A 23,772-nucleotide genomic window follows, 5' to 3' on the forward strand; every position below is an offset into this window, starting at 1 on the left:
CACATTAGGTTCCATAATTTTGTTTTGTTTTAAGTACAACGATATATTTTATATTAGTCACATAATATAGAACTTAATTTGGTATCGAATTTGTCATCTATGAGATTCAAACTTAAAATTTTCATTTACAAATAAAGAGAAAAAATCCATGAGATTCTACAGCCATGCATTTCACAATTAATGGCTAATAATAATAGTAATTGGAAAAATCCACACATGGTTGGTATGTAAAGAAATTTAAAAAAAAATTAATTAGTCAGAATTTGGATGACAATCTGACTCTTAATTGGATAGAATGTAATTGACGTCTCAATACTTTCTTTCTAGTTAGAGAGTGAATATCAAAAATTCCCAATTTGTATAATATAACTGAGAAAGAATCCTTTCCCTATGCGTTTGTGAACATTATACATATACTAAAACCCAAACTCGGGTGCACTGTTTTTCACTGTTCGTGAACAGTGAAATGTCGGAAATGCCCTCCAATTTTTCTTATCTTTGCCGTGCTTTTCCTTATGTGTGCAGTGAATTCCCAGTTCTACCCATTCAGCCCAAAGGTCTTCTGTCGTTTCTTTCTCTCCTTCTGTTCATGTGTTTCACTTTACCTTTCTTCATTTTCTGCTTTAGGGCTTCTGCTTTCCTCGGTCGTTGTCGTTGTGTGCCTTCATTTCTCTCGATTTCTTCCTTTTTGTTTCGCAATTTTATCTCCGGCGAGACACGATCTTTGCTTTTTTGCAATCATTGTTCGCTGTTCTTCTCTGTTTTTGGCTGCGATCTGTGCGTTGCATCGATTTTGTCTTTTTCGCCGTTTTGTTTCAAGCCTCTCTTTTGATAGGATCGGTGCATATTAAGGTTGGTGATTTTCAGATTTTTTTAGTTTTGCTTTCCAGTTTTATTTCATTTTTGGTTGTCTTGCCCATCAATTTGTTTTTTGGTTGTCTGACTATTATTACGATTGGGATTGATTTTGTTCGCATATTTTCACTCCAATTTGGGTGATCTCTCTTCTGAGAGAATTGGTGCATGTTGAGGTTGGTGATTTCCAGATTGACTATTACATTTTCTTCATTTAATTTTTTTCCTGCACATATATACAAATACCAACGCTGACAACCAAATTAACTATTATATGCTATACCGAGATTATTTACACAAATTTAGCCTTTTCATAGATGCAATTTTATGTTTGATTTTAAATTGGCTAAATATATCAAACTATTTTTTAACAAGCATTTTTTCAATAATTTTGTGGCTAAATATATTCAAACTATTTTTTAACAAGCATTTTTTCAATAATTTTTTAACACACAAATAAGATAGTCTTGAACACCACTGGTTCTTCGCTTTTCTTCGTTGATCCAGATATTCCGGAAGTAAATTCATAAAATCAGTGTAAGTTCGTTTACAATTTATTTTAAAAAAATGTTATATGCTCTTACAATACAAGAAAGGCTACTCTCACAAAATATATCAACTAATGTGCTATTTTAAACTCTGCAGCTTTTCCAAATGCACAGAGCCTTTTAAAAATACTGCTACCCTCTACAAAACAAGCCAGTAAAGCTCAAATATTGCAGACAGCAAAGAAGGTAACAATTGAAGAGTTGGCTTTTTTAGATCCAAATTTGTACAAGGTATTAAATCTGTTTATCTTTTGTTAAAAATGTTGAATGCATGTTGACACATTTGGTTAAAAATATCAATATCATTAATCCTGCTTATACAAGTCTTTGTTAAATTGTTTTACAGAACGAAACCTTTCTCTGCAAAGAATCTGTCAAGCAGTTTGACGCACACTACGATTGGTGGTACAGTGCTTGCCTAAACAGTGCCAAACAAATGCACAAAGATTGAACAATTGGGCAATTGATTTGTCAAAAACATGCAAACCAGCTACCAACTCCTTGGTAATTTTTAACATGTTATGATTAACTTTTATCACCAATTGTACAAAATATTTCTTGCATTTCTTCTTTTTTGCCTATGCCTCATGTTACAATTTACTGCCTACAATTATTGGTGTTCTAATAATTTTTAAATCTCAATGTTATGCAATTAGAAATCCATTCCATCTTATTGGTTAAAATTATTGTTGTCATAATAGTGTCTTTCATAGAAACAGTTTAATTATAGTTATATACAAATGAAAAATCTATGCTTCCCACTTAAGTGGTATTGGAAAATTCTAAATTGATATTAGTCAATCAAAGTTTTCATCATATGATGGGTTTAAAAATCTAGATTCTGCATTTGTCTTTCATTGCATATGTATATGTTAATTAATCAGTCTGTTCCTGGATCCAGGGGAGAAAATGTTCGATGGAATAATTTCTTAGATGTATTGCCACATCCCCATGGATTAGGTCCACTTTTTACAGGTCAGTGGAATATTTATGCTCAAAATCCCGATTCAAGTAGTCAATATATAAATGAAAAATATTAAATCGAAATAAATAAATGTAAACAATAGTGCTAAAAAACTAATTTCATTAAAAATATTTGACATTCATTATTTACTCAAATGGTTATCCACTATGTCAAATAATTTGTTCAAATTCTTTTCTTCCGTAAGTTTTCATTCTTCTTTTTCACTTACTTCATATCAATTTATCTTCAAAATGTCTTGATCAGAAAGAGTAAACACTAAACAATTTTTCTTAACGTGTTTTCTTTGGCTTTGTTTAAGAAATATATTTTTGATGATCAATCTTATCTAATTTAAACTTTTATACGCAGGTACAAACTAAACTTGGTCCTTGAGGACGAAACCAATGAAATGAATGCTTTAATTATTGGCACATCTGGTGAGAAGCTTTTTGGCACAACCTGCAGAGATTTAGTTCGGGTTTACCCACATACTCTGGTGAGTTTTGCGTCTTTCTCAGTGTGCCTGATTTTTTTATTTTTTTTTATTTTTGTGGTTTTCGATTAACATATGAATTTTGTGTTTAAATTTTCCTTTTGTAATTTTGTCTGTGCGTTTTGATGCTGCGTATGGCTGTTTGATTTGCTTCTTTTTTGCTTTCAGGGGGCGATTTCTAAAGACGATAGAGGTAAAGCTTTCTCCAGGACCCTCCATATGCAATATTCATTGACGTGGGTATTTATTTTTTATTAGTTACTAATTTTAATTTTACTTATATTTGTGACCATTATTAAATTTTAATGATTTTTTTATAATTTATTTTTTAATTATTGAATTTGAATGAAAACCGCAAAATCTTCAATTGGGTTTTGATTTTTGAGAGGTATCTGAAATGGGGTTTTCTACTCTGCCTTCTGCTATTTGCTCCACCGCCGCAATAACTTTTGTGTTTTCTTCTATCCCGTAGAATCCGCTTGATTTAGATTGTCCGAGTCCTGCGATTTTGTGATAATCTTCCATGGTAAATGACTTTTGTTCGTCTCAGTTGGTCTAAATTTCAAATTTTCAGTTAGATTGTTTGTTTTGGTTTCGTTTTCTGCGCATGATATGAGCTTCAAATTGAGATAATTTTAATTTTTACTTAATGTGTTAATACTTCTATGCAGGTATTTCCTTTGTTTTGGGTGAGTTTCAATTGCCCAGTGCATATAGTTTGGTTCAATTTTCAGCTTCTTAAAAGGCTAAAGCATCTTTGTTTTTTACTACCCAATTGCTTATTTTCACTAAATTTATAGTTTCTTCTCTCTCTATATCTCTCCTCAGCTGCATGGATGACAAGAGGAAGTACAAAGGGATGCATTTGGCTCCCACTTTTGAGGTTCCTCCCATGAGCAGGCACCCAAAAACTGGCGACTGGTGAGCACAAAAAAAAATTGATTTTTTTCTTTTCTTAATTTGATATAAAGTTTGGATTTTGAAGTGTGGGTTGGATTTAATTGTTCATTTAATTTGATGGGTTTGGTTTAAATGGAAAGACTCTGCTTTCATTAATGATAAAATATTGATTAAATTTGAAATAAGAAATTGGGTTACTCTTCTATACCTTTTTTGTGACGATTCACTGAGAATTTGCTAATTGTTTTAATGCATATGAGATAGGGTTTCTGCTTTCTAGGGTCCGTTTCTAATCTTTAGAGACTGCTTAATTTGGTATTGTCAAATAGTATATGGATTTCCATGTTCATTGTGTCAGTACGTTGTTGCTGTAGTTTAATGGGATGCAATATAAGGTAAGGTGTTCACATGAAACCAGACACAGGGAGGTGTCCTCGATTCTCGGGATAAAGTCCTATAAACGATGAATCTTTGTACTTTAGAGTTTTGATTTAGGAGATTCGACCAGGGTCACATTCAATTCCTATTGAACGACAAAATCATGTTGGTGATTGTGAAAAAGGGATTGTTTCCGAAAAGCAAAGTAATGGATTAACAAATAAGATATGTTGGCTGATAATGGCTAACTGTTTTTAAATTATACATTACATTTCCTATTGAATCTTCCTGATGACCTATCTAATCTTTCTTTTCCCAGAAATATTTTCATCATGTGTTGAAGCAACAAAAAGACTACGCAGTTGCATCGTGAAGTACATAGCTCACTTCTCCTATTAAATGTACCCCATTGTTCAGATCCTTGGCAGCAGGAATTCCCAGCCCAAAATTTTCTGAAAGTGTAAGTGTCTCAGAAGTTTAACTCTATTAAACAATAAGCTATTAGTTTAATGATTGCCACCTGCTTTTGGCAGGTGAAAATTTGATGTCATCTTCAACTTTCCTCATCCAAGCCATTACTCTAGCCTACGCGAAAAGGACTTTGAGCTTATTGAGTAAGTCACTAATTATTAATTCAATTAACATTTGTTTTTGCATTCGTCACTTATTTAGCATAATTCATTTTAGTATTTAATTCATGGGGATTAAGGCCAAGTTAGTGATTAAGGCCAAATATTTACTAACTAATACGAAAACATTGTTTGGTTACAATTCAGGAAAATGACCCAAGTTCAAAACCCCTCTCCTCCAATTGCATAACACACAAGTTCCTCTTTCTTACAAACAATGAAGAATTGATTGTTATGTATGAACCAACCCTTTCTTTTTAATACAAACGATGTTGGGTAAGGGTAATCGAATTTGGGAATATAGAAAGTAAAAATGATTGCTTCGTTGTTCAAGCCTGAATAAAAACAAATAGGGTTATAATTAGGATAGCTTCTCTCACCACTTACATTTACGTTGCCACATTGATAATTTTGTATTCTATTATCTAATTATAAAAAATTTACTGTATTTGTTTTATGGAGAGAATAAAGTTGCATAATTTTTCATACAGTTTTCCAACGCGCGGGAACAATTTCTAGTATATATACTAAAACCCAAACGGGTGAAACACTGTTCATGAACAGTGAAAGTAACAGTGTCATTCCGAATCTACCCTCCCAGGTTTACTCTAATCTTAGTTTTGCCCATGATTGCCACGTGTTGATCATCCTTTCCCTTTCCAGGTTACGTGTCTATGATCCTCGAGTTATGGCACAAAGAAACATAAAATAATTAATTATAAAACTGACAAGAATTTATTTTAAAAATATGACTTCACCCATGCCACATGGTTTGTGGCGCTCAACACAATAAAAAATTCTAAAAACATTAAATGCATGGACAAAATAATTATTAAAAATTGTGAGAAACCCACCTGTTTCCATTCCACGTCGAGTCTCTTGCAGTAGCTCGCATGGAACACTGTTTGTGGCACACAAGGCGATAAAATATGATAAAAAAATTTTGAATGCAATGTCTCCTGCAGAGTGTAGACACAAAGAAAGATAAAATGATGATGACAACAAATATTGAAAAAAAAAAGAGTTAATCGGCACATTTCAGTAGGTGGCATGGAATACTGTTTATGGCACACAACACAATAAAATATTCTAAAAAAATCTGCATGCAAAGTGTCTTGCATAGTGTGGGCACAAAGAAAGATAAAATGATGATAACAAAACTGACAACAAATATTTAAAAAAATTAGTTAATCCAAGTTTGTGGCACATAACACAATAAAAAATTATAAATTTTTTTGAATGCATGAAAAACAAAGCTTAAAAGTTGTGAGAAGCCCTGCTGTCTTCCGCCTTGCCTAAGTTGCATTTGGTTATTTTATTTTTTTGTTTTGCTTTGCTTTCTGTCTTCCACGTGTTGATCATTTGGGAACTTTCTGCTGAGAGGATTTCTGTCTTCCATGTGTTTTGTACGTGAGGACACATGCTTATTCTCTGTGGTGTTCTAATTTGTTTAGTCAGCAATAGAATAATCGAATGACATTGATCTCAAGCTATGATTGAAAAACAAGTACAATGCTATTTATCTATAATTTTCTGATTAGTCCTAAACATAGTCACTATCTTCTTTTTGTATATGCAGGATGAAAAAGAGATTCTTTGCAAGCATCACACAAAGGCCATCATTTATTCCGTATGAAAACCACATGTTAATTCAGTTTTAATTGGCTTTTCATTTATTTAAAATAAAACATCTCAAATAATTATCCATTTCTGCATTCCTATCTAAATATGTTCTGTTCTATTCCTCTTTGTTCAGGTTGCCTTATCAATGACAACACAGGTTGCCTTATCAATGACAACAAGGGCTGAAGACACCTTTCACTACTCCGATCAAGAATGTTTACCGTGTGTTGTTTATGTATATTAAATCATGTTTAACATGTTTAAAAACCTGTACATATCTTTTTTTGCCCAAAACTCAACAATATTTTTTGCATCCCCATACAACAGCATCTCCTCATTTTTTATATGCAAAAGCTGGAACACAAAGTATATTAGATGGGGTTATTAGAAGAAATTCAGTTATTCTTATGTTCTTTGTATCTTTGTACCAGGAATTTCTATGTTTTGTAACTGAATGTAATCCTCCTTTTCCAGTTAACGCTTTTCCAAATTCCCGCGGCAACGCGCGGGTATTACGCACTAGTATCTAATATTTGGTTTGGTTGAGCAACATACTTTGTAACGATCCAACAATTTTTCACTATTTGTAATAAACTAACAATCAATCTCTATATGTCTTGTTTTTTTTCTTCATAAAAATCCGGATTAGCAACTATATTTAAAGTTGGCTGGTTATCAAATGATGTGATTGTTGCTGATTGAATTATTATTTAACTGTTGATTAACGTGGTTATTTCCTATTGGTGACACATACTTTGGTTTGCAAATTTTGTTTAAATTTTGGTTTTCCTAACATTACCCGTTATTTAAACGGTTACCCATAACCGTAACCATTAATTTTGAATAGGCGCGTAATCACGGGTATTTTGTCCATCCGTATTTGGGGTTGGTGAATTGCATGATGGTGGTCAGTGAGAGGCTAAAATGCCTCTATGAGTCTTTTTAACCCCTAAAAAAGTGAACTGTCGTGGAAAAGCCACTAACTGGTCCCTTAAAAAAAGGGTCTAAAAAGGCCCAAGTCTTGGCTATAAAGGAAAGAAGTACTAGGACTGAAGATCGTAGGATTAAAGGGGAAGGGAAAGAGATCCTCTCCGGATCTCTCCCTCTAAAGTCCAAGGATCAAGTGATCCAGGCCTTTGAAATTTGATCTAACAGCCAAAAACTGAGAAGTTAGTAAAAACTTTTAAAAGTTATAATAATTATTAGCCGTTTGATCAAATTTCAAAGGCCCGGATCACTTGATCCTTGAGCTTTGGAAGGAGAGATCTTAAGAGGGTCTCTTTCCGAGGGGAAGTCCTCCCCTGTGACAAACTATTCTTATTATGTTAAATGTCAATTGAATTAATATATTAGTACTAACTGTTTAGTGCTTGAGCTCTTATATATACATACGAGCAATGGATTGCCTTATTGGATGATGTCTTTCTCTTCTTTAACTCATTGCTTCTAGAGCTCAAACTTTCTCCACTCGCTATAATTTAGAGTAAATTATCATATTGTTTGTTAAAAAAAAAATCATATTATTTTTTCCCAAAAAGAAAACAAGGAATACAAAATATTCGTAGTTTAAGTTGGTTACAAAGCTATTATTATCAATTCGCTACGCAAGATTAAACAATTTCAATATAAGAGACTGCAACGACTTTTTAACATCTCCCTTAAATTTATAATGCTAGTTGAAACCTGAAAACTACTTGGTTATGGATTCAAACTGCAGACGAATGCCATGACAATCTGGAAAACCACATGATCGATATCTTGTTTAGGTTACTAAGTCTTAGCTAAGTTGACTAGAGCAATATACTCCTCTCGCTGCACCCAAGTTCAAAATGACTAGAGCGGCCTACTACTTCACGGCTGCATCTTAAGTTCAAAACCCCCTCATTATCTATTTTAAGGTTGAGGAGTAATTTGATTGTAGCTTAGCTACAGTCAAAATTTTGCCCTTTGATTTTGCTTTATTTACACAATGCTGCCACCAAATATGTGTTGGGCTGGGGTTTGGGCTCCCTTTTTCTCTTCAATAGCCTTCTGTTGGTTTTTGGTAAGTTGCCCGACCCTCAGTCAGGCTCGCAACGATTTAATTACAGTTCTGCCCATCGAAGATTACAATCCGATGGTGGGGATGATGTATTAGGAAAGGTAATTTTGTCCTCTCGGTTTTGAGCGAATTAGGGGGTAGCTGGTAGGTTTGCGTTTGTTGTCATTCAATGAGGGTTTGGGGGATGGAGGTTGAGAGAGAGAGGGAGAGAGATATAGAGAGAGAAATGGAAATAGAGCGAAGATGAGGGGTAGAGGTCTCAGCGCTGTTGTTGCAAATGGATTTCACAAGTGAGAGAGTGGGGATGGTCAGAGAAAACCATATGGGTCGTCAAGATTTCAGGGAGAGAGGTATGGGTCATGAACAGAGGCAACTGAGGGTGGTGTGTGTCGGATCTTGCGTTGCATGCCTAGATTTCCAAAGATAAGTTCGTTTTTTTAATTGGATTCTTTACTGTTAGCTTAGATTTTCGAATTTTTTAGTACGTTAGGTCAGGTTTTAAGGGATTCATCTCTTTGTTCTATTTGTTTGTTCTTTGTTTTAAGGTCAGTTGTTTTTTTTTTTGTGGGTTTTCAGTTTGTTAATTTGTTTAATTGGTAAATTATATAAAATTACCTCAACTATTGGATTAGTCACAGTTTCATACCTCATTTTTAAAAAAATGTCAATGTCATACCTCATCTACAAATTTATTACAATTTCATATCGTCCGTTAGTTGGTCTGTTAATTGTTCCGTTAAATAGTGACGTGACTTAAAAAAATTAATTAAATATTAAAAACTAAAAAAAATAAAATCATTTAATATTTTTTTTGTATGGGGGACCCACCCCACTAACCTTTGTTTGCTCTGCCCCTTATTCTCCTCTTACACTCTCTCCCTCAATCTCTCATCATTCCGTCCTCCCCCCTCCTTCCTTTCTATCTCCTCAAATTTTCTCACTTGCCAAAAAGACGGAAGCAGTGAAAGCAGGGGGCAGCGATGTCCTTCTCATCCGCCACCAACTTGGCCCAGCCCCCCCAGCTCAATACCACCGCCAGCAGCCCCAGATGCAATGACAAGCCCTCCCTGCTGCTCCCCCCAAAGGCATCCTCCTTTCTCGGATCTACCCGCAAGCTCCGACCCACTTCCTTCTCCTACTCCATTGCCCACCGCTGATCCGCCATTCTCCGAAGCTGTCAAGGAGAAAGGGAGAGAGGGAGAGCTGTCAAGGTCGGGGCAGACAATCCATCTCCTTGTTGCAGCGTGGGTGGGTTAGGGGTGGGTCCCATACAAAAAAATATTAAATGATTTTAGTTTTTAATATTTAATTAAATTTTTTAAGTCACGTCACTATTTAAAGTAATAATTGACAAATCAACTGATGAAATGTATGAAATTATAACAAATTCGTAAATGAGATATGACATTAACATTTTTTAAAGATGAAGAATGAAACTCTGGTTGTCTCAATATTTGAGGTAGTTTTATAGAATTTACCCTTATTTAATTGTTGTTAATTTTACAGTTTAATTGTTTCCCTAATCTGGATTGTTAAGTTTTGGACCTTTTTTTTTTTCCAAAATCCACATGAACTGAGCTTTAGTGCTAAAGGAGACATGGATTTTATTTTGTGCTGGACTTTATATGTATTCAGATTGGAAACACAATCTTTGTTGAATTCTAAGTTTTTATCCACTTTTGCTTTTTTTTCCCCTTCAATGGTTTCAATTAATTGTTGTTTTAGTGTAACTATTGCCTATATGTTTCGGATGAGGTATTTCTCTTACCTTTTCTTTCTTTCTTTACCGATACCGAAGCCCTTCCGCTAGTCCCTCTTTCGAGGAGGGACTTCGCTTCACTCGTTGAAGAAACCAAGTTTGCGGTTACGTATATGATAACCTAGAAGCATCAGCTTCTGAGGGTGTCATTCATTGCATGTGGTAAGTACTACGTGTTTTACGGACCTATGCTTTCTGTGCCAATCTTTTATTGTTGTTGTTGTTGGTGTAAGTATTTATGTTAAGTACTAGCAAACATAGTGTTATTGCAAATTGTTCTATTTGATAGAAATATAGACATCCAGGATGGAAGGGTCACATATTTGGACCTTATTCTTGGAAGATGATTGCATTATTAAATAAACTGCATAGAATTTGGGTTGGGTTGGGTTAGAAGATATGGCTACAAGAGGAATTAAATATGTGGATTGCTATCGAGTTGACAATGCACTAATGAGATTTCTTCCTTTCTGAATGGCGTGTGTAGTCTGCACGGAGGGGAAAAAGAAGGGGAGAAATTCCTTCTCTTCCATTATTTGGTTGGTCAAGGAAGAAAATACTCATCTTTATCTCCTCAGTCCTGCCTAAATAAACTGGAGTCTGAAATGTTCTTTTTTAGAAAAAGTAGGAAGTTTTTCTTATTTAGAATTTTAATGATTAGGTTATTGAAAACAAGCCAGTCCAAATATGTGATGGTTTACGCGTATCAGGTGGGAAGTTCAGAGTAGATCAACAAAAATTAGACACTTTGTATTTTGATTACAGCTTTCAAGGAAACATCAATTAAATAACCACTCTAGAGGTAGGTAATTGTTGTTGTTGTCAAAAGCATAATGTTGGCATAGAAGGTAAATCAGTTGAGTCTTGTTTTCTGATCTGAGGATAGCCAAAATGAAGCCAGATTTCAAATCTGCCCAAGGATGTCAGCACAAATCAATCCTGCTTGATCTCATATAAGCCTTAGCCTGATTAAGCTTAAAAAAAAAAAAGGGCTTTTGGGCTACCATGGTCTAATTGGCTGTCCTAGTGTGTACTGTTTGCATTTTCATTAACTTCATATGCATATGTTCATGTATTGCTTCTCCTAATACATATTCTGTTCTGTAGGTGAATCTGGACAATCTAAGAAGTCACAGTCATCTAAGAACATTAACAGTGATGGTGATGGTGATGAGGATTGGTCACGGATTTCTTAGTTGCTGTCGAGGTACTCAGATCATAATTTGGATATTCTGAAAAGAGGAATCATATTCTACTATCTAGATATGCTCTTGTTGTATTGAAGCCTATCTATATAACTGAAATATTGTTTAACATTATTGTTCATGCCATACTTCGCTGATCCATTAGGAGCAGCAAAAAGAACTTTGGAATGGGTTCGAGACTTGGGAGCAGCCTCTCCATAAATGGGGGTAAGGCTAGCCGACATTCACCTCTCCCAGATCCTGCGTAAAGCGGGAGCCTTGTGCACTGGGTACGACTTTTTTTTTTTTATTGTTTAAAATTCTTGTAAATGGTGGATTCAAGTACCTTACTATTATTGTTGTATTTCAATACCTTAGTGTCTAACTTTTGTTATATTTCAATACATAGTTCTTATCAGTTAATACATCAGACTATTATGTTATTAAGTTTGTCTCAACTGTTCAATATGAAATATACCAGACGACAGTTTTTTGACCTTTAAATTCCATTAGGTACTAAATTAAATTAGTTTGTTATCTAAAGGGGCCGGCAGAGAACCATGAAATTCATTTGTACATTATACTTGTAAAAATCTATGTTGCCGTATGTTTACTTTCAGTATACTCTTGGGTAGTTCTGTATAAATTCTTTCATGCTCCGATCTTGCATGAATTTTAGGAATCTATTCTACTATGTTCAACTTTTCATTAGTGTGTGCATTTCCATGCGGGTTACTTGGTCTAACTAAGGCCTGTCACGTTGTATCTTGTAGAATAGCTACTTTCAGAAACAAATTGATAGACAAATGGCAGAGGAAGACGGAGGTTACCACAGGCGCTGCTGATATTAAAAGCGAGCTGCATGCTTTTAATCGGGTCTGGTTCTATAATTGAACTTGTAAACATGCCTTTCCCTATGACTGACTTGTGCCATGCTTTGCCAGATATCACTAGGAATTCATTTTTTCTTTTTCCAATTGCAGAATATTAGTGAACAAGTTGCTTCTTATATAAAAGACCCAAGCAGAATGGTTGGGCAGATGCAGATGTGGAAATTAGCAGTTGCTGTATTTGGCACTGTAAGACATTAACTCTTATATCTAAATTGAAAAAATGAAAATTTCACAGTTCCCAAGGTCTCACGCGCATGCTCAGATACATTTGTGCTTCATATTTTTAACATCTAACAAGATTGGTTTTTAACATTTAGTAATTTAAACACGAGTTATTGATGTGCAGGTTCCGTTCCTGTGGGGGAGAACACTGCAAAGGGAAAGGTACTGATTGCCTATAATTGTGGTTAACTATAATTCTATACTAATCCGAGGACCCATTTATAAATTCATTGGAATTAAATGTCCCATGAAATTTACAATTTTCCCATGTGCTATTTTAACTCCCAAATGAGGTACAAATTCATTGTTTGGGATGGATGCTGTTTATAATTAATTTGATACGACATTTGAGCAAATTTTGGGTTGTTTGTGGTGTTTGCTTCAATTTTCTCTTTGGATGGCCCCGATGTGGCTTGACGAATTTGTGCCTTTTATTGCTATAAGAATAAATCATGCAACCAGTGTGCGAGGGCTGTGAGTGTTCCAGTACTCTTCATGCACCATTAGCTTTAATCCAATCTTTTATTTAAAATTTTGATTTGTTTGCCACTTCGATGTGCAGCATGTGAGGTCCGCTTTAATTACCTTGTTGATGTGTTATAAAAGTTATATTTCTATTTGCACAAATTGAGTAATTTTATTCTCACTTTGATAGGTGACACAGTCTGCTGCTGGTGCAGAAGTTGATGGAGACCCTGAACTTTTGGATGACTTTGAGTTATACCAGACGACCCATCATCTTCTAGTAAAACTATTAGGGCATCTCATGCTGCTGGTGCAGAAGTTGATGGAGACCCTGAACTTTTGGATGACTTTGAGTTATACCAGACGACCCATCATCTTCTGGTAAAACTATTAGGGCATCTCATACTTCATACATGAATGATTGCATTTGAATGCGATATACAAATACGTTTTACCCAATCTATAATATTTCCTGTAGTTCAAAACACATGCAATCAGATTGCATTTAAAAATTGTGGCTTTTGAAATTCTTAATGATTTTCAAACAATTTGGACTCGTCTAACCAACTTTAAATAACTAAGCCTGAGTCATGAGGGGAGTTTCATTCAGACAATCTGTATCTGCGTCTATTGTAGTCAATGACACTGCATTGTCTCAGCAGCTTATAGTGGGCTTGGAACCTCATCAATCCTGAACTTCTATTGTTTTTTTATTCTAATTTTGCACTATTTGATTATCTGCCTCAGAGAGAGCTGTTCCTCCTAATGCTTCCTGACCCTAATAATTCAGGTTGAAGAAGCAGAAACCAGCTCCGTAGTGTAGTAGCGATGCAAGGCTGAGCCAACTGTATACTCCTAATGCTTCCTGACCCTAAGAAATTGTCTGCTGTTTATTTATTTGATATATTATTCAATCTTGTATCTGTTATTCTTATTTACACAATTTTTCAGTGGGAGTCGAGTCTTTAAGAAGCTTGATTTTGTTGTAAATGAAAATTAAGATCTGTAACTTTGACATTTATAAGCAAATAGGATGTTTTTGCTTTACACGGTGCCGAAATAGCATCGCTAATGCTGGATGTATTTCAGTATTTGATGATGTTGAACACATTTGAGCAATGCAATATTTGATGATGTTGAACATATTTGAACTTCGATATCTAATTGCTAGGGGCTTTTATATCTCAAGCGGTTAAGCGCTTAGCTGTGAACCTGAAGTTTTTAAGGCAGAAAACATCTTGAAAACAAGGAGGGAATCCAAAGATGTCTGTATCAAGTAAAATTACAAACTCATGGATGGCTGGACTATTGTCGCTTCTTTTTCTGGGAGATGGAGGACCGAACTACTAGGGCAAGCGTGAAAAATAAGCCGGCAGCTGTGAGGAGCACTTTCCAGCCTCCGGGGCCGCAATTGTCACTTGCATCCCTCGTCCTTCCAATTGTGTAATCAGGTTCATCCTCTTGCTCTTCTTTGTCTGAAAAACATACAAATAACATAAAATTAATGTTTTTGAATTGAATACAGATGGACTTGGAAGTGTTTGGATGGAGTATAATTCATTGCAATACAACGACATAGCATACCTGTGTCTTCTTCATCAGTGTCCATGATGAGGCTATTTAAAAATCTCCGCGGAAAGATATTAGTGTTTTCAACAACTTCTTTAATGCAACCAAGGAAGTATATTCCTGGTATATGCTCCCACATGGACAAATCTCCACCGATGACAAATGGGTAATTAGGATTTGATTTGGTGTTGTGTTGGGTACTTATCATCATATTATTCTGGTGTTCTTGCACAAGCTCGACACCAAGCTCCTTCATCCGAAACAACTTATTTGGTTCGGCCAGTACGGAAACCACCACTTGATCTCCACATTGTAATATTGTTTCGTTCTCCATCTTCCAATGGCTCAACCATATCATATCTTCTCCGTCACCTGGGATACCATATGATAATGGGATATAGATCCACTTCAGACCCTTGCTCTTGTTACTCACTTTAGTCATTATAATAGAAAAATCATAACTGTCATTATTAGGATTCTCCTCCTTTGCATAGGTAGCAAAGATGTTCAAGCCTCGAATTCTGTGACTAGCAAGTAGTAAAGGGACTATAAAAGATATCGAGGACTTGGTATTTTTATAGCTGAACCGGCCTGGAACCTCATTCCCAGCAAAAAATGTGCTGAATATACCATATTGATGCAGTCCCTATGTATTTGCCACAGTCATCACAACATTACTCAGTCATTTTTTTCCCAATGTATATTTAAGACTTATGAGAGAGAGAAAGAGAGGCGCACCTGGACGGGGACCTCCTTTGGATCCCTGCTTCTGTGTGGATTAAACATTCGAATAGCTGGCATGGATTCCAAGTTGCACAAGCCCAAAAGTTTGATTATTTCCACATCAACTCTATCAATAGGCTCTAACTTGTAAAAATGCTCCCACTCAACTAGATTGTAGTTGTCACGCGCCGCGTACATTCTAGACCGTTGCTCACGGGGAAGATATTTTATTTTTCTTAATGATATGCATCCCTCTATATTTGTACTTTGGTGTACTTTCGGCAACCCCACAAGCAATTCGAGCCTATTACAATTTCGGAAAGATAGATGATCAAGCCTTCTCAAACCTTTGATGAAAACTGGCAGACTGCAAATTGGATTCTCATCTAAATGTAGTCTTCGCAAGTAGGATAGATTACTTAAATCCGTGGGAAAGACATCATCAGAAAGATTGCACCCCTTCAGACTTAATTCTACTAAAGAGCATGGAAAAGAACTCAAGATAATTGAACTTCTTTCTGGCCCTAATGGAATTCCATCTGTTGCAAGAACCTCTAGAGACTCCATCTTCTTCATCATCTCCACTGGAAACTCATCAAGATTTGAGCAACCAGATAAAATGAGTGTTTCAAGTGATTTAAGCATGCACATGTTCTTCGGAAGCATCCTAAGATTCTTGCAATCCTTCATATTCAAGTACACGAGTCTCTCCAGGCTTCCAATGGATTCATGAACATCAATCAGGCTGGTGCAATCCACAAGAATCAATTCCTCTAGTTTGGGGCAAAGTGAGAAGTCAATGATTTCACTAAGGCCATGAGAATGACTGACATCAAGGATCTTCAACGATGGAAGAAACTGGAAACAAATAAAAATAAACAAACAAAAAAATAACTAGGAGTTGATTCCAACATATGAAATTAATTAAAGAATTAAAACCTAAAGAAAGAAGGAAAAGAAATTGAAAAGTGTAGAGTAACATACGTTTGCTCTTTTGCAGAGTTGTCTCAGGTTGCTATATTGCATTTCAAGAACTACCAATTTCTCCAAAGAAAAATCAACAGGAATTGAATCCAAAGGAAATTCGAGCCAGCACAACCATCTTAACCCTGTCGGAAGTTCTGCATAACATCCGTCCAGTCGTACATGTCTAAGACAGAGAAGTTTCAGTTTGTGCATCCTTGCAAATGAATTGGTTCCCAAGACATTCTCGTTTGAGTTTATGGGACTGTTTGTAAGCAGTTCATGCATGCCCAGCATAAGACCTTCAATTGCTTGCGTACCCTATAAAAGAAATCAGAAAAACAATTGGTTAATTAGCACAAGAGAAAAAGAAACACACACACACACACATACAATGAACATTTCTTACATTCTTTTCTCTCAATACTTCGCAAGAATCCTTAGAGCGCCACAATCTACTACGATTCCTAGGCTCATATGATTCTCGGCGAACAATTTCCCGTCCCATGTCACGAATCACGTCATGCATAGACAACTTGTCCCTATCAATTGTCACCAAGCACCTATCTCTGAGATTTTGAATGCCACAGATTGTCTTGAAATCACATCCATCTAGTATTCTGACAATGTAATCTTCATCCTTTCCAATAAAGAAACAAGCAATATGAAGGAATAATTTCTGGTCATGGTCATCCTGTAAAGAGTCGTAGCTTATTCTCAATTTATTCATGATTTCACCATTTGGAATAACTTCTAACTTCTCCAATGTACTTTTCCATACATGCTTAGGTTCCCCGAAAAGAGAAGAACCCAAAACTTTGAGAGCTAATGGAAGTCTTCCGCTGTGTTGCACGACTTCTTTAGAATATTTCTCATAACCTTCAAGGGGATGATCCTGGCCAAAAGCATGCTGGCTTAAGAGCTCCAATGATTCATTGAAACCCAAAGGTCCAACTTCATGCACCGTAATACCTTCATGTGCCTTTAGCAACCTTTTACGCCTAGTTGTTATGATTATTTTACTTCCAGGATAAAACTGATCTTTCATTCTCAGTACTGCATCTAATTGGTCCATATGGTCCACATCATCAAGAACAAGAAGAACTCTTCTAAAGCTTATGGCTCTTCCAATCTTAATTATTCCCTCACTAGCATTGTGTATTTTCTCTTTTTTCCCATTTAAAATATCATAAAGAATTTGCTTTTGTATTTGAACTAAGCCGTCTGGATGACTTGCAGTTTCTCTGATACTTTCAACATAGCTGCTTCCTTCAAAACTTTTAAAGTTTGAATTGTAAACACATTTTGCAATGGTTGTCTTCCCTATTCCAGGCAGCCCATAAACAACAAGTATACCAACATCATGTGAGGGATCTTGTAACCATAAATTGATGTGGTCGACTCGAGAATGGATTCCAACCAGTTTTGATTCAACGCTCAAGTGTGTGCGACTTAGCTTATCACGAATCACTTTAACAATATCTTTGATAAACTTCGACTCGTACCTAAGAATTTGCAAATAAAATGAAAGATGAATCAAACATGTCGTGCACTCGATATCAATCAATTATACGAAGTCTGATCATCATGGAATTCACAAGAGAAAATTATACTAAGGTTCGATCAATAATTCTTAACAGCTATTCCATGCAGCTACATGGTACAGATCATGACAACTTATTTGACCGTAAATGGAATTGTTACTGGAGCAATTTGCCTTTAAGTCATATGAACATTTGTGTTGAGTAAATCAATATTTTGTGATTTTATTGGACTGTTCAACAACAACAACAACAAAGGGAAGACAAAAGAAGAAAATGATAGTTACCCATAAGCTTGATTTTGTAAAACCTTCCCAGCTAGATCTGCAACCTCTGCAAGTGCCTTCCGCCATCTCTCCATCATGTCGGGGGGTTCAGTTTTCCGGTGTCTAGCAAATGCCTCGGCAATGCTTCCCGTCTGCTTCCTCACATGGGACGGATCAACATCGTAGAAGACCGGTATAACCACATGGTCCGAGCTGGCCCTCTTGTGGTCAACGATCTCGACAAGCTCGTTAAGGCACCATCTGGATGATGCGTAATCTTTCGAAAACACAATGACAGAAGTTCGGGACATTTGGATTGCTTGCTTCAGTACCGACTTGATATCTTCTCCAGTCTCGAGTTCATCGTCGTCTCGAAATGTGCGATATCCTGCGCTTATCAAAGCTGTGTAGAGGTGGTCGGTAAACGTCTTGCGAGTGTCTTCACCTCTAAAGCTCAAGAACACGTCGTAATGATAACCCCGACGAGTGTTGGAATCAGAGGAAGCTCCTTGAGTTGTTCTCACAAGAGCCATTGATGTGGATCGGCGGACAACCAAAAAAACTGGTCTTTGTTAGGTGCAATGCAAATGTCTCTGTGCAAGGGAGATATTTAATTAGGTCATTCTCATCTACTTCCAGGAAAATTAACAAGCAATTATAAAATGGGTCGTTCGTTCCCATGCATTGACCCAAAAAGTGTTTCTTTAAGTCATGGTCGGCCACTAGTGGTAGAGATGAAAAGAAAAAGAAAATATTACTTCTTGTTTTATATGTTATTTTCTAAATTACAATTATATTAATCGTTGCTCACCTTTTTGTGATAAAATGCACTTCTAGTTGCACAAAAATGTTTTGTGATAAAATACTACACACTTTGATCGTTGCTCCATACTCATTTCTCGTTCTTGAATTGTTGGAACCATTTCTACCAATCAACATACCATTACCAACTAGTGTTTCCAATATCACCATCTAGAAGGTTTATATATTCAACTGCAATATTGAATGTCCTAAAGATGATGAGGTAATGAGACAAAAATTAAAATTTGATAGAACCGCATAATAATGTGGCACTTGTAATGTTCAGGTAATTTCATAAGGAAAGTTTAGAAAAACCTGAATCTAGGTACATATGGTTGAACTTAAGGTGGTTGATCGAATTGTTATATAGTTATAGATTTATTGTATAATTACGAAATTCGGCAAGTTATGTCTACGTTCTCGAAATAAGAATACTGATTTCTCATTATACGAAATACAATTTACAATGTAAGAAACAAGGGAAGTTGGAAACATTTTGCTCTTTTCCGTTAGTAGACATAATGATAAAGATGACTTTCCTTTTTTATTTTTTGTTTTTATGCTTTTCCCTCTTTTCCCTCTTTTCCTCTACTCTCCTAAGCTTCCTTCCCCTTATCCCTTCTTTTCTGCTTTTCTTCTTTTCCCTTCTCCTTTTCTCCTTTTCCCTATTATATTTGGGTTGAGATGTGGACCTGTTATGGATGGACAGACAGCCAAGTCAATGCGTGTTTTGGTCAAGCAATTGGAAAGATGTCTTTTGCTCAAGGAAGTGATGGCCAAGGAAGAAAATATCGGTAATATCGGAAATATCGGTAGTCCGAAAACACGGAAATATCGATGGAAATATCGGGATAATATCGATATCGATAAAAATTACATTGAAACCACGGAAATTGTAAGAAAAACTTGGAAATTTTTAATGAAACTTTGTAGGATGTTTATTTAGTCAATTATCTATTAGTTTATCACAAAAAATTGGAAGGAAATGCATTGCATGATGAATTTAACTGATTTAAGTTGATTATATAGCGAGCTGGCAAACATTGTGAGTGTAGAAAATATGTAGTAATTAATGAAAGAAGTTTAAACACACCATAATCATTTATATATAATTAATTAGTACAATATTTGGAGGTTTTATTTAGGATATTAAAAAAAAAAAAAAGGAAGTGAATAAAATGATGAAGAATAATGTGCCGAATTTGACACTTTAAATTTCTTACACATAAGCATGCGTCTAGGCGTTGAAGTTACAAATTATAGTATATCAATTAACGATTGAAAATCAATACATTGAATAAGACTAAACTTTAATTTGGATGCCGATTATGTTTTTTCAAGTTTATATAAAGTAAAAGAATTGAATTTTGGAAGCCAGGAGTGTGTCAATTGAATTTTGGCCGGCGTGCAAGGTAACAATCTCTTCGTCTCGTCGAGTAGTACAACTTTCCTTTTTGTTTCACTCAATTTCGTTGAGTATTGAAAAAGTTATACTCATTTGAATCTTACCCAGTTTCCGGCGACCTCAGTGGCTTTAGAGGCAATTTCCGGCCAAAAAAAAACGAGTCAGACGTCGTGTGAGGTACCATTCTCTTCGTCTCTTCGAGGGCTACAACTTTCCTTTTTGTTTCACTCAATTTCGTTGCTTATTGAAAAAGTTATACTCATTTGAATCTTACCCAGTTTCCGGCGACCTCAGTGGCTTTTGAGACAATTTCCGGCCAAACCACGGCGAGTTGGCCGGCGTTCAAGGTATCAATCTCTTCGTCTCGTCGAGTAGTACAACTTTCCTTTTTGTTTCACTCAATTTCGTTGAGTATTGAAAAAGTTATACTCATTTGAATCTTACCCAGTTTCCGGCGACCTCAGTGACTTTCGAGGAATTTTCCGGCCAAACCACGACGATTCAGACGTCGTGTGAGGTACCATTCTCTTCGTCTCTTAGAGGGCTACAACTTTCGTTTTTGTGTTGCTTGATTTCGTTGAGTTTTGACAAAGTTATGACTGTTTAAAGTGGGTGTAAATTTTCGACCGAAAATTCTGATTTTCTCTCCAATTGGGCGAGTCCCACATCGCCCATGTGAGGGCAGTGAGCAAGCAAATTTTCCTATAAAACCCACATCCCCCTGCTAGAAAATCCAAGCTTGTTCGGCCTTTGGGCTATGATCAAATGAAGTATGTGTTGAGTTTTCTCAACATATTTAAGTATATTTTAGTATTATGTCGCGATAATATTGAAAATATTGTGATATTATTGATATTATCGATAATATTGTGATATTTTGACGAAAATTATTTGGATAGTTAAAAAAATTTTGGATCTCCAAAAAAATGATAATATCGGTGATATTTCGCCGATATTATTGATATTTTCTTCCTTGATGGCCACTAGTGGTAAGTCACGAGGGAATTGGATCCTCTGAGCCTCAGGAGAGCAACACGTAAGTTCAGGAGCCTTTTGACCAACACATAAGGATCGTTAGATTTTGATCCAACGACTACAAATATGGAATCTTCTAAAAGTTATAATAATTGTAGCTGTTGGATCAAAATCCAACGACCTTTGTGTGTTGTTCAGGAGGGGATCCAATTCCAGTAACGAGAGGGGGAGCCCGTGCAATTTTTTTCTTGATTATTCATTATTTAAAATTGGATGAATAATGTCATTTAATATTATAGTCTAATAATATTCTTTTTCACTTGTAAGTGAGATGTCTTAAATTTGATTCTTGTCAAATGTGAATTTGAATCATATTATTGCTAGCTCATTGTGAGGTTTAGCCCACTCCCTCTTCTTAGTGTAACAGTGTAAATAATATCGTTTGTTAAAAAAAAAATGAATAATAGCAACTTGGTCTACTTTCATATTTCATTTCAACGTTGGGAAAGGTCCAACTTGGTGTACTGTTACTTTTGTTAATTATTCGTTACTTTATTTAATGAGAGATTCCTTTAGATAACCAAAATTTACTTTTAAAGGCGTCATTACTCAATCAATATTTGCCACGATTTCAAAACATACTTTACTTTTCTTATAGACGATTGCCATGTTACGGGTTTGTGAGATATAGACAATATCTCCCCATAAGGATGGTGGAAATAAAGGATATGGCCATACATGACATCCAAACTGTTGAAAGACACTTCCATTTTTTAAATGTCTTGCACAGATTATATTTTACAATTAGGATAAATTAGAGCTTTACAAATTAAACAATGCACTGTAATATAGTTGCAAAGTCCTCTGTCGTAAACTCTATATGTTGATGAATGTCTAAAATAGAGTTCACTACAAGAAAATAAGTGGAAGTTTATCCTACACATTTGCAATTAAAAAGACAAATAACATGTGTACACATGATGTAGGATTTAACGAGGTAAAACCCACTACTGAGAAAATCTCCAAACTCTTAAGTCAGAACAAACACTAAGAGAAATGAGTATAGAAATACTTACAAAACTCATCAACTAGACCCACATATGAGTCGGCAATTTTTTTCACCGCGCTTTGCTACCCGATCTCTCTTCAGCTTTCAAGTGGAAATGGCACGACACTAACGCAGTCGTCAATCACTGTCTCCTCGAACTTTGCAAGATACTAATGCGATCATACAAATTGTATGAAATGGTAATAATTTTTTAAAATCAACCAATTACAAAAATCACAAGGCATATTTTCATAATTAATTTCTAATTGAAACACGAGGAAAAATTAGTGATTAAAAACTAAAATATTCTCTTTGAAAACACATGGACACAAAATTGATTTTTCTCAAATAAAAACTCTATGCCGACTCACGTTAAAACCCAGAACATGCAACATATAAGTTTTGAATAAAGAGTGAAGAAAATATAACTTTCTCTTTCTAAATGCAGTACTGCCGACTTCCATGTGCCGTATATGAAAGCTGCTATATGAATTCTGCTTACAATATAAATCTCAGCAGCTACAGAAAACCACTCATGCTCAGCGACAGCAATAACCAAAACCACACAAACTACTTTAATGCATGCAACACCCAAAATTGAAAACCATATTCTAATGCACTCGGTGGTGTGCTAATGCATATGCATTGACGAACATACCTGAGTGGACGTCTCTAAAATGCTTGGTATTTTTGTAATCGAGAGCACGAGAGATAAACTTAGACTAAAATCGGCCTGACCTTGAACGAGCAAAGCCCCGAGTAGACCAACACGGATGCGCTGCAACTCATCAACTTCCTTCTTCAGAATTTCGTTGATCTTCAACACACCTTGGAGTTTCAACACTTGGGGTTCAAGCTTATCGACGATCTTCTAGAAGTGGATTACTTGATTATAAGCAACAATCAACTCTTCATCCCTTAGGAATAATTGCCATGTTAATTGCAAGATATTATTTCACATAATATTTTGCAATTGTTCTTTAATTACCACCATATATGGCCAGCCACTCTCCACCCAAAGGGCTGGACACCCTCCTATAAATACCCCTTGCATCCCACTAAAATGCTAACTCATTTGCTACCCACAAACTCCTAAATACATTCATTTTATAATTTTAACTTTGGCATCGGAGATTCTTCGGCCAAAATCCCCCTCATTCATCGTGGAAGCGTGAGATTTTTGGCCTTAATCTTAGACATTATTATTCTGCAGGTACATTTTTGTCAAAGGAAGAGACGGCGAAAATTTGCTTCCATAATCTTCGCTCAAGTTCTGTCAGAAAGTTGCACATAAAGTTAGGAACTTTAAGAAAATGTCAATTCTAACAAAAATTGATTGGAATTGAACACAACCGATCTTTCTCTTTATTGTGCATTGAGTCGTCGACGTGCCCATCGGCCTCTCCTCCTTTTCCCTTTTGTCCGTTACCAACCTTCAACATCACAATTGTCTCAATTTGAAATGAGAAAATTAATTCCACCACATGTGTATTCTTAAATCTTTCAGATTATTTTGAGACATCTCTC

General features: G+C 35.6%; 3 protein-coding genes and 1 long non-coding RNA gene across 30 annotated transcripts in view; 2 read left to right on the forward strand and 2 right to left on the reverse strand.

Annotated features, from left to right (window-relative positions):
* Positions 1-23,772, reverse strand: part of LOC126628159 (malate dehydrogenase [NADP], chloroplastic-like) — an 82,290-nt gene that overhangs the window by 5,821 nt on the left and 52,697 nt on the right. The gene's annotated exons all lie outside the window — the stretch shown is intronic.
* On the forward strand, positions 614-7,001 carry LOC126628168 (uncharacterized). 19 transcript variants are annotated; one of them, XR_007625297.1, is made up of 13 exons: positions 871-1,031; positions 1,501-1,634; positions 1,750-1,907; positions 2,305-2,378; positions 2,737-2,863; positions 3,029-3,096; positions 3,333-3,386; positions 3,532-3,549; positions 3,661-3,781; positions 4,458-4,598; positions 4,672-4,752; positions 6,347-6,397; positions 6,524-7,001. It is a non-coding gene; the product is annotated as an uncharacterized LOC126628168 (long non-coding RNA). The 19 variants fall into 19 exon arrangements; XR_007625288.1 differs by having other exon boundaries at positions 3,689-3,781; XR_007625286.1 differs by having other exon boundaries at positions 3,029-3,053; positions 3,689-3,781.
* Positions 8,446-14,248, forward strand: LOC126628165 (uncharacterized). 6 transcript variants are annotated; one of them, XM_050297759.1, is made up of 9 exons: positions 8,453-9,690; positions 10,230-10,352; positions 11,298-11,397; positions 11,541-11,664; positions 12,148-12,250; positions 12,358-12,453; positions 12,619-12,651; positions 13,145-13,335; positions 13,745-14,097. In XM_050297759.1, exons 4-9 carry the CDS (start codon positions 11,597-11,599, stop codon positions 13,770-13,772), a joined length of 519 nt encoding a protein of 172 aa, XP_050153716.1. In that variant the 5' UTR covers positions 8,453-9,690; positions 10,230-10,352; positions 11,298-11,397; positions 11,541-11,596; the 3' UTR covers positions 13,773-14,097. The 6 variants fall into 6 exon arrangements, 3 of the variants coding, with proteins under 3 accessions (XP_050153717.1, XP_050153716.1, XP_050153719.1); XM_050297760.1 differs by lacking the exon at positions 10,230-10,352 and having other exon boundaries at positions 8,446-9,690; XR_007625278.1 differs by lacking the exons at positions 8,453-9,690; positions 13,745-14,097 and adding an exon at positions 14,126-14,248 and having other exon boundaries at positions 9,697-10,352; positions 12,614-12,651; positions 13,145-13,234.
* LOC126628151 (disease resistance protein RUN1-like) lies at positions 13,991-18,752 on the reverse strand. Of its 3 annotated transcripts, none has more exons than XM_050297739.1 (6): positions 18,038-18,752; positions 16,619-17,714; positions 16,231-16,530; positions 15,262-16,104; positions 14,482-15,169; positions 13,991-14,405 (listed from the first exon to the last, which is right to left on the reverse strand). In XM_050297739.1, exons 1-6 carry the CDS (start codon positions 18,547-18,549, stop codon positions 14,260-14,262), a joined length of 3,585 nt encoding a protein of 1,194 aa, XP_050153696.1. In that variant the 5' UTR covers positions 18,550-18,752; the 3' UTR covers positions 13,991-14,259. The 3 variants fall into 3 exon arrangements, with proteins under 3 accessions (XP_050153696.1, XP_050153697.1, XP_050153699.1); XM_050297740.1 differs by having other exon boundaries at positions 13,991-14,427; positions 14,534-15,169; positions 18,038-18,750; XM_050297742.1 differs by having other exon boundaries at positions 13,991-14,429; positions 14,539-15,169; positions 18,038-18,749.

Source organism: Malus sylvestris, chromosome 7, assembly GCF_916048215.2.
Source record: "Malus sylvestris chromosome 7, drMalSylv7.2, whole genome shotgun sequence".
Lineage (NCBI taxonomy): Eukaryota > Viridiplantae > Streptophyta > Magnoliopsida > Rosales > Rosaceae > Malus > Malus sylvestris.

Bases quoted from the DNA above. Each gene is read 5' to 3' on its own strand.
- LOC126628165 (XM_050297760.1), top strand. From the start codon at position 11,597: ATGGGGGTAAGGCTAGCCGACATTCACCTCTCCCAGATCCTGCGTAAA. The intron at 11,665-12,147 runs GTACGACTTTTT...TGTATCTTGTAG, and splicing joins GCGGGAGCCTTGTGCACTGG to AATAGCTACTTTCAGAAACA. The intron at 12,652-13,144 runs GTACTGATTGCC...TCACTTTGATAG, and splicing joins AGAACACTGCAAAGGGAAAG to GTGACACAGTCTGCTGCTGG.
- LOC126628151 (XM_050297739.1), bottom strand. From the start codon at position 18,549: ATGGCTCTTGTGAGAACAACTCAAGGAGCTTCCTCTGATTCCAACACT. The intron at 17,715-18,037 runs GTAACTATCATT...GCAAATTCTTAG, and splicing joins TTACAAAATCAAGCTTATGG to GTACGAGTCGAAGTTTATCA. The intron at 14,406-14,481 runs ATCTGTATTCAA...AAGAGGATGAAC, and splicing joins ATCCAAACACTTCCAAGTCC to CTGATTACACAATTGGAAGG.